General features: G+C 52.5%; 1 protein-coding gene across 1 annotated transcript; it reads left to right on the forward strand.

Moving 5' to 3' along the window:
* The first annotated feature begins 1756 nt into the window (after positions 1-1756).
* Positions 1757-8919, forward strand: LOC116547164 (mitotic spindle assembly checkpoint protein MAD1-like). Its single transcript, XM_032273202.1, has 3 exons — positions 1757-1919; positions 5936-6076; positions 8686-8919. Exons 1-3 carry the CDS (start codon positions 1896-1898, stop codon positions 8902-8904), a joined length of 384 nt encoding a protein of 127 aa, XP_032129093.1. The 5' UTR covers positions 1757-1895; the 3' UTR covers positions 8905-8919.
* Positions 8920-9645: the final 726 nt, after the last annotated feature.

The raw sequence follows: 9645 nt of genomic DNA on the forward strand, positions 1-9645 counted from the left end.
TCTAGCAGTGGAAGACGTGAGGGTTATTGATCCTGATCCTCACAACTTTGCAAGCGGATTTCACTCTCATGAGTTTCCAGATGAGGAAATTCAAGGTCGAGAAGTCTAGGTGCTCGGAAAATGTCAGATACCTTTCTTTCCAGTACCTAGTTGAAAATAGTCGTAGTACTTGTTAACGTCATTAGAAATAAAAAATGAAAATTAGCACAGCTGTGATGATCATAATCTTTACTGTCACTGTTGCATGTCTCATTTCCGATTCCCAGAAGCCAGACTTTTTAAAAAAAAAATAATTATTTTTTTTGAGGTGGTATCTTGCTCTGTCACCCAGGCTGGAGTTAAGGGTGCGATCTCAGCCCACTGCAACCTCTGCCCCCTGGGTTCAAGTGATTCTTCTGTCTTAGCCTCCTGAGTAGCTGTGATTACAGGTGTGTGCCACCATATGCAGCTAGATTTTGTATTTTTAGTAGAGACTGGGTTTCACCATGTCGGCCAGGCTGGTCTCGAATTCCTGACCTCAGGTGATCTGCCTGCCTTGGCCTTGCAAAGTGCTGGAATTACAGGTGTGAGCCACCATGCCTGGCCTTAATTTATTTTTATTAATTTATTTTGAGGCACAGCCTCACTCTGTTACCAAGGCTGGAGTGCAGTGTTGTGATCTCAGGTCACTGCAACCTCCACCTCCCAGGTTCAAGCAATTCTTGTGCCACAGCCTCCTGAGTAGCGCTGGAATTACAGGCACATACCACCTCACCCAGCTAGTTTATGCATTTTTCTTAGAGATGGGATTTCACCATGTTGGCCAATCTGGCCTTGGACTCCTGACCTCAAGTGATCTGCGTGTCTGCGCCTCCCAAAGTGCTGGGGTCACAGGTGTAAGCCACCATGCGTGGGCAAAATGCCAGACATTTGTGGCTCCTGGTAGTTAATTTCAGGTGTCAACTGACTGGATTCAAGAACTCCTAGAAACTTGGGAAAGCATTGTTTTTGTTTTTGGGTGTGCCTGTGAGGGTGTTTCCAGAGGAGATGAGCTTAGGAGTCTGAGTGGATCAGGTGGGGAAGATCCACCCTCAGTGTTGGGGGCATCCATCATTCAAGAGCCTCAGGTCCTGGAGAGGACAGAGAAAAAGCAAATGTGTCCACCTGCCTGCTGGAGCTGGGATGCAGTTTTCCTCTCCTCTTCTTGACAGCAGCATTCCAGGCTTGCTGGCCTTTGGTCTCCAGGACTTGTCCCAGCAGTCCCTCGGACTGAGAATTACACCATCAGCTCCACTGGCTCTTCAGACTTGGACTGTGCCACACTGCCAGGCGCCTAGGGTTCCGGTTTGCAGACGGCCTGTTGTGGGACAGTCTCCCTAATTGCACGAGTCAGTTTCCCTAATAAAGCCCCTCTCGTGTGTCTGTCTCTGAGTCCTGTTGGCTCTGTCTCTTTGGAGAATCTTCTTACAATGCTTTGAGGGGAACGTGCCACCTGAGTGCCGAGCGCCGCCTCCTGGGCACCAGCTGTCCCTCTGTGCAGTTGACACTTAGTCGGTGGCTTGGTGGCAGGGGTCTGGTGGCATGCTTTCTTGCGTCCATTTTTTGTCTGGTAAGTTGGCAGCGCGGCTCCCAGTTGCCTCTGAAGAATGTGATTACAGACACTGGTGTATTATGGGTTCCAACTTGCGTTAGGGGAGTGGGGCTGCCCAGAGGGCCCCTGACTGCACAGCTGATGGCACGTGGCAAGGTTGTATCTGACCAGTCTTTGTCTGCCTCCAGAAGGAAAGCAACCATGGAAGACCTAGGGGAAAACACCACGGTTTTATCCACCCTGAGATATTTGAACAACTTCATCTCTGTGTGTGGGGGGAGGATCTGGACTGGATATTCCCACCTCGGCCCCAGGTTCTCTGCAGATGCAGTACCAGCAGAGCATGCAGGTGAGTGGCATGTGCCTGGGTGGGAGTCTTCTCTGGGGAGACCCCTAGGCCCAGGCAGGACCTGCTCAAGTCTTTTGTAGTTGAGGTAGGTCAGTATTAGCTCAGCCTAGAGACCAGTTACTCATCTTCCAGGTCTCACTGTGGGTACTCCTTATTTTGGGGCAGTAGCTGGAGGCCGTTTGGGGCCCTGAGCCATCATGGCTTAAAGGCCTGCCTTGTTAGCACGCTGAGTGGGCCTGGCGTTCAGCATTGCATTCACACAAGTGCACCCACAGACTCGGTGACAGGATCAGAAAGCCAGTTCATTCGTCTGATTGAGGACAGAATCCAAACTGCCTGGGAGTGTGAGCACCAGGACTGTGTGGGAAAGCTGTGTTGAAAACACAGTGCCCGATTAGCTCAGAGAGAAAGCCACGGCAGTGAGCAGAAGGACTGGGTGTTTTGTGGTCTCAGACTGTGGAGGGCTATTTGCAGATTTTGGGGTGATTTTTATAGTTTTCTTCTATAAAATAGTTGTATTTTACTTCATTACAAGTTCTTGGGATTGCTCACTGTAGACACAGCTGCAGAGGACTCAGGTATCATGAAGGACTTCAGGTTCCAAAGAGTGATGAGCCCAGTCCCAGTTGGGGAGTGGTGGGCAATGGTGTCTCCAGCCTTGCCTGGGCCCTGTGGCTGCACAGGCTTCTATAGGCTTCTCTGCCTGGGCCCTCTTTTGCAGTCCCTGCTGCAGGCTCCAGAAGCATTCTGTAGTCCTGTCCCTGTTCAAGGAGGGTCTGGCTTCCTGCTGCTTTCGGAGCCCAGTTGAGGCCCTGCTGCATTTGGTGAAACTGTGGTTTGTGTCTGTGCATTGATTTTGTTGCATAATTGAATTAATATGTGTTTTTTAGAATGTTTGCTTGCTCACTGCCCTTTTCTTGATGAGGACTGTTTTTTATTCTGAGATAAGGTCTTTTATATATATATAGATATTTTATTGTTAAAATGTTCTTTTATGAAATTATGGTAATAGATGGTAGTTATTTTTTATCACTGGCAAAATTAAGTTGCTAACTCTGAGCTGGGTGTAGTGGCTCACGCTTGTAATCCCAGTACTTTGGGAGGCTGAGGTGGGTGGATTTCTTGAGGTCAGGAGTTTGAGACCAGCCTGGCCAACATGTTGAAACCCCATCTCTACTAAAAATACAAAAATTAGGTGGGTGTGGATGTCTGTAATCCCAGCTACTCTGGAGGCTGAGGCTGGGGAATTGCTTGAAGCTGGGAGGCAGAGGTTACAGTGAGCCGAGATCATGCCACTGCACTCCAGCCTGGGAAATAGAGAGCAAGACTCCCTCTTAAAAAAAAAAAAAAGATTGGAAAGCCAGGTCTGAAATGCTGTAATTTCATTGATGCAGATGTCTGGGACCTCTTGTCCTACCTGTCAAAGCTGTGGGATTCTAGAATCTCACTTGGACCTGGGAGGCCTCCAGAGCTCACACTGATAAGGGCCTCCTCGGAGAGGGGATCAGTGGTGGAGTGCGGTAGTCAGAGCGAGGTGGTTAGCAGAGCGATGACCACAAGCCCAGCCTTGGTCCCTGGCCCCTGTCACATCCCATTCCTGGACTTCTGTCATGGTTCCTTCTCTCCTCCTGAGCCCCTGGAGAGGCAGGGAGGGCCTGGAGAACACAGCAGGTTGGGGGAATGTGTGTTGTCTGCTTTTTCACATATCTGTGTTTATTTAAATGTAAGGGTGAGCTTTCAGTTCCTGTCTCAGTTGTAGTCAGCTCCAGGCAGAGGTGGCACACGGATCAGGTGTGTCTGGGACTCCTGGTCCCTGCTGGTGGTGCCCCCTGCAGGCAGGGTGCCCGCCCTTCTGGAGAGGCTCAGAAATGAGACCAGGAAGGCTACTGAGTTTGAAGGACAGTCTTGGGAACCCCCAAAAAGCAGCAATTGGGAATTGAAACACGGTAACATAGGTATAAAGAATGTGTGGGCCTGGGCCACCAGAGAACACAGGTGGGAGGACGGAGAAACTTCCCTTCCCTGTCCTGGGCTTTCCTGGCCTTGGCATGCTTGACATTTGCGCTGGGTGATTCGTTTTCCTCAGGACTTTCTTGTGCATTGTGGGCTGTTTAGCAACATCCCTGGCCTCTACCCGCTGATGCCAGCCAGCAGCACGCACATACGACCACCGCCTGTGACAATCAGAAGTGTCTCCACACAGTGCCAGATGTTACAGGGGCAAAACTGGCCACTTTGGGAACCACCACTCTACTCTGGTGCTTCTCAAACTTTGATATGCTTGGGAATGCCCTGAGAATGTGTTTAAAAAGAAGATTCTTTTTTTATTTTGGAGACAGGGTCTCACTCTGTCATCCAGGCTAGAGTGCAGTGGTGCAATCTCGGCTTACTGCAGCCTCTGTCTCCTGGGTTCAGGTGATTCTCCCACCTCAGCCTCCTGAGTAGCTGAGATTACAGGTGTGCACCACCATGCCTGGCTAATTTTTGTAGTTTCGAGTAGAGACAGGGTTTCACCATGTTGGCCAAGCTGGTCTCAAACTCCTGACCTCAAGTGATATACCCACCTTGTCCCCCCAGAATGCTGGGATTACAGGCGTGAGCGACCGTGCCCAGCCTAGATTTTTTTTTTTTTTTTTTTTTTTTTTTTGAGATGAAGTCTTATCCTCTCACCCGGGCTGGAGTACCGTGGTGTGATCTTGGCTCACTGCAGCCTCCACCTCCCGGGTTCAAGCGATTCTCCTGCCGCAGCCTCGCGGGTACCTGGGACTGCAGGTGTGTGCCACCATACCCCGCTAATTTTTGTATTTTTAGTAGAGATGGGGTTTCCCCATGTTGGCCATGCTGATCTTGAACGCCTGGCCTCAAGTGATCCACTAGCCTTGAACTCCCAAAGTGCTGGGATTACAAGCATGAGCCAGCATGCCCTACCTAAAGAGAAGATTGTGATTCAGTAGGTCTGGGGTGTAGCCTGAGACTCTGCATTTAAGTGTTGGGAGATGCTGTGCTGCTGCACTGCAATCCTCTGGGCCACATGAAGAGTCGGTGACTCTGCCCTTTCCTCCAGCTAAGCAGGTCGTACCCAAAGGCTGGCTCTGGAACTGTTTGGCAAGTCTCTGGGGTCCTTTGAGACTCAGCTCACCTGTAATCACTAGCCCTGTGTGGTAGGCCCACTTCTGAGAGGCCCCCAGCTTCCAGGCTCCTGGTGTACACTCACCTTCTCTACTGTCTCTCGAGTGTTCAGTCAAATACTGACTAGGTATTGTTGCTGTGGGATTTTGCAGATATAATTAAGATCTCAGATCTATTGATTTTAAGGTAGAGATTACCTGGGTGGGCTTGATCTACTCATGTGAGCCCTTGAAGCCTGAGTCCAGGTGTCTGAGGCAGAGCAGTCAGAGACACGGCAGGAGAGGGTTTAACGAGGGAGATTGGTCACGGTTGACTTTGGAGATGGAGAGGGCCACATGACAAGGGATGTGGGTATCTTCTAGGAGTTGACAGCTGTATTGGGCTGGCAGCTGGCAGGGAAGGAGACCTCGTTCTCCATCCCTGTGAGCTTGTGAGAGGATCCTGAGCTCCACATGAGAACACGTCCTGGCTCACTGCCTTGATTTTTAGCCTGGGATCAGAGAATGCAGCCACCTATGTCTGAACTTGTGACTCACAGAGCTGTTGGCTGGTAAATAAATTAGAGAATGCAGCCACCTATGTCTGAACTTGTGACCCACAGAGCCATTGGCTGGTAAATAAATAGGTGGCATTCGAGGCCATTGAGTTCACTAATATACTTTATGTCATCTCAAGAGATGTCTTCCTCCTCCCAGGCTTTTTTACTTTCCTGTCACCTGTCCCTCTCCCATTCCCCAGCCTGGGACCCAGTGGCTGGACAACATCAAGACTTAGCCTGGGCCCTGCGGGAACGGGTGCTCAGGGAGTGTGTCTGTTGCATGGAGTCACTCACCTTGTTTGATACAGTCACTGAGGATTCTTTTGTTATTTGGCTGTGACCTGCGCAGTTGGAGGAAAGAGCAGAGCAGATCCGTTCCAAGTCCCACCTCATCCAGGTAGAGCGGGAGAAGATGCAGATGGAGCTGAGTCACAAGAGGGCTCGAGTGGAGCTGGAGAGAGCGGCCAGCACCAGTGCCAGGAACTATGAGGTGGGTTCAGGTGCGGTGAGGGTTGGCCCAGCCAGCCCCAGGAAGCAAGGGGACTGCACGGTAACTGCCAGGCTGTAAGAAATCAGATCCCAGGCCCTGGGAGCAAGGGGGCTGTGCACAGTACCTGTCAGGCCATGAGAAATCCAGAACACAGCTGGCTGGAAGTCTGACATGCCCTGTGCCACGGTTGCCAGGACATTCCTTCTGAGGCCACTCATGCTGGGGCCCAGGTATAAGTTATGCTTGTTGTCCTAGAAAAGGGTGGCATGAAATGGGGACAATTGCGAAGGGTGGCCCCTTGCTGTGTCTGTTCAGTGAGGCTGTGGCACTGGCACACAAACCTCCTGGTTTCCTCTTCCCTCTAGAAGAACTGGAAGGCAGGTCTGGCAGAAATGCCGAATGGTTTAGGAGTGACAGGCTTAGGAGCTCACAGGGTGGAATGGGGTCTTGGGTCCATGCTAGGCCTTTGGGTTGGAGGGCTGTAGCGAAGAGTGCCGGCCTCAGTGGCAGCTGGGTGTTGCTCCTGGCTTGCCCAGGGCAGTAGGGAAAGCTCCTTGTCCTTGGGGCGGGAATTAGGTTTCCACTGAATGTGCGGATCTCCTCAACTTTGATTAACAGCACTTTGCCAGGGTTTCAGTAAGTGCTGATCAGCTGTGGCTGCTGCCAAAGCTCAGGCAGAGCATTGGACGGAGAGTCTCCCTGGCCTCTGTGCCCTTTCTTGCTGGTGGATGTGTCTAGCCCCTCCCCCCGCCGACCTCATGCAGTTTATTCACGCACACTCCTAGGCCCTACAAAAATAAGTAGCTCAACGTCTTCTCGGGTGTGATGCTTTTTGGATTCCTTGTCCCTGGCCTGCATATCCTGGCCGCGGTGTGTTGTGTGGGCTTAGTGAGCCCAAGACACTGCCGGGGTGGATGCCACTGCCTCTAGGGTGGCTCCCATGCTGCTTTGAGAGCTGTTTTCCCTGAGAGGTTGGGGCTTTTGCTCATGGCCTGGGTGGGTCCTAGATGGGACAGTCCTGGTGGAATTGGTGGGAAGGGGAGGGAGAGGACACAGGAATCTCCCTGACTATTGAAGTTCCCTGGTTAGGGGTGGAGAAGTGGCACCAGTTTAGTGGCACCATTAGTCTGGAGGCAGCGGGCTCATGGCACGGCTCTGGCTCTAGAGCAGGAGGATGGAGTGTGCAGCCGTTTGAGTTTCTCTGAGCCAAGAGTCCCCAAGGACAGGGCCCACCTGACTCTGTCCAGGATCTCCATCATGCGGCACAGCTTATGGCACCTTATGGATGCTCACAAATGTTTGATTGAGGGAGGGGTCACTGTAGGATCTCCGGATCCCTTTCTTGGGAAAATCCAAGGATGCAGGTGACTGAGCTTACACCTGGGGCTCCCTGCTGAGCTCCAGCCACCTTCCAACAGGCCTTTCCTTCCTTGCCTATAGACACAGCTGCATGAGACCCCAAGAACAGTCGGAACCAGTAGTTTTCCAATTGTTCCTTGGAGTTCCACCTGGAAATACCTATTAGGGGGTGAAACCTAAATGTCTGAAGTCCAGGGACCTGCTGGCGGCCCTGTCTGCACTAGGAGTGGCAGCACCAGGCCCAGTGCCACATCTGGCTTGTGACAGTGCTGAGTGGAGCCCTGCGACAACCCCAGCTCTCTTCTTGTTCTGCGTCACAGAAGGGTCTCTTGGTTGTGGTGAGACAGTTCTTGCAGCTCACAAGGGCTGGAGTCCCTCCGAGTTGCGGGTCAGCCATCAGAAGGTGGCTACCCTCTGTCACACCTCTCCTAGGTTTTGGGCTGGAGTCCCCTGGACAAGGGTAGCACAAGCACGTACTCTGCCCTGGGCTTCATGAGTGCTTGGCGCTTCCTGAGGAAGGCAGGGCGAGAGGGCCTGGAGTGCCGGGCTCCACCAAGACTCACCGTCTTCACTTCCCGGGACTCCCGTGCCTGGCAGTGAACTCAGCAAGGCCTGCGGGTCATTAGAATCAGGAGATCTGAGCATGGTTCTTGGTTCTGTCCCATCCTAACCAGCAAGAGCCACGCGGCCTCCCCAAGGCCAGTCCTGCGGGGTGGCCCTGGAGGTTTGCGTGAGATGCCGTGCATATGTGGCAGAGTTGAGCCCAGTGTAAACTGCTTCTGTCTGCAGCCTCCTGTCCACGCCACCTGTCTCTGCCCCTGTCATCTGCTCACTGGGGGAGTGCCAGCTCATTTTAGTGCCAGCCACAGTGTGCTTAGTCAGGACCTGCTGGTGCTGCAGAGCTCAGATTCTCTACAAGATCCATTCTGAATTTCACATTTCCCATGCTCCCTTTCCCTGCAGAGGCAACCGCTGAGCAGATGGTGTGACGAGTGTGTGTGTGATCTGTGCCAAGTGCCCTTCCTGGGAGCCCTGACCTCTCACAGTTCTCACATCATAGTGTCTCAGCGGGGGCACCAATGCCTGAGCTGGGTCCCAGGTCCCGTCCTGGCTCTGCCGCTGACTTGGCTGGCGGGTCCTGCTTGGCTCTGTTCTGTGCCTCGGTGGCCTTTTCTGAGGGGGGCGGTGAGCGCTCCCCGCTGACCCTCCCATGGGCGGCATGTGGCATCTTACTCTTGCTCTCTTGACAGCGCGAGGTTGACCGCAACCAGGAGCTCCTGACGCGCATCCGGCAGCTTCAGGAGAGTGAGGCCGGGGCGGAGGAGAAGATGCAGGAGCAGCTGGAGCGCAGCAGGCAGTGTCAGCAGAGCCTGGACGCTACCAGCAAGAGGCTGCGTGAGAAAGAGGACAGCCTGGCCCAGGCCGGCGAGGTGAGTGGGGCCTCTGCTGGGCTGGGTCCGCCCTCCTGAAGCCCTGTTCCCGAGAGAGGGAATGCATACTCTTCTTTGCCTCTACAGTGCCACCTTTGTGTTTTCAGTTGTGTTTCCCACACAGGCAACTGTGTTGTTTGCATAGCTGTAATCAGTAGAAGTATTAATTTTCCATTCTGTAGTTTTCAGTTAAAAAGTTGAACGTTTGGTCCAGGCATGGTGGCTCATGCCTGCAATCCCAGCACTCTGGGAGGCCGAGGCGGGTGGATCACCCGGTCAGGAGTTCAAGACCAGCCTGACCAACATGGTAAAACCCCATCTCTACAAAAAATACAAAAATTAGCCGGGCGTGATGGTGGGCACCTGTAATCCCAGCCACTCAGGAGGCTGAGGCAGGAGAATTGTTTGAACCCAGGAGGTGGCGATTGCAGTGAGCCAAGATCATGCCATGCACTCCAGCCTGGGTGACAGAACGAGATTCTCTCTCAAAAAAAATGAGCACTTTTTTTCTTCGGTAATTGTGAATTTTAATGGTTGATGAATCTGCTTTTTGTCGTTTGTGAATGTTCAGTGTGTTTGCGTTCACTCGTCATATCTATGTGGCAGGTAGCCCATCCTCTAGCCCTCACTTCTGTTGACTTTGGACAGACCCCTAGGTTTGGGTTATAAGGTCCCCAGCGATGTCGGTCTCTGTGGCGGTTGCTCTTAGAGCCCTAGGCGAGGGCTCCAGTTTCCCTGCAGCCTTCCCTGTCGTGGATGGTGGTCTTTTCTGGAAATAGT

This window comes from Sapajus apella, unplaced genomic scaffold, assembly GCF_009761245.1.
Source record: "Sapajus apella isolate SASKATOON/1434 unplaced genomic scaffold, GSC_monkey_1.0 scaffold2236, whole genome shotgun sequence".
Lineage (NCBI taxonomy): Eukaryota > Metazoa > Chordata > Mammalia > Primates > Cebidae > Sapajus > Sapajus apella.

Excerpts from the sequence above, each read along its gene's own strand:
- LOC116547164 (XM_032273202.1), top strand. The coding sequence starts at position 1,896 with ATGCAGTACCAGCAGAGCATGCAG. Across the intron at positions 1,920-5,935 it reads AGTACCAGCAGAGCATGCAG|TTGGAGGAAAGAGCAGAGCA; the intron begins GTGAGTGGCATG and ends TGACCTGCGCAG. Across the intron at positions 6,077-8,685 it reads CCAGTGCCAGGAACTATGAG|CGCGAGGTTGACCGCAACCA; the intron begins GTGGGTTCAGGT and ends CTCTCTTGACAG.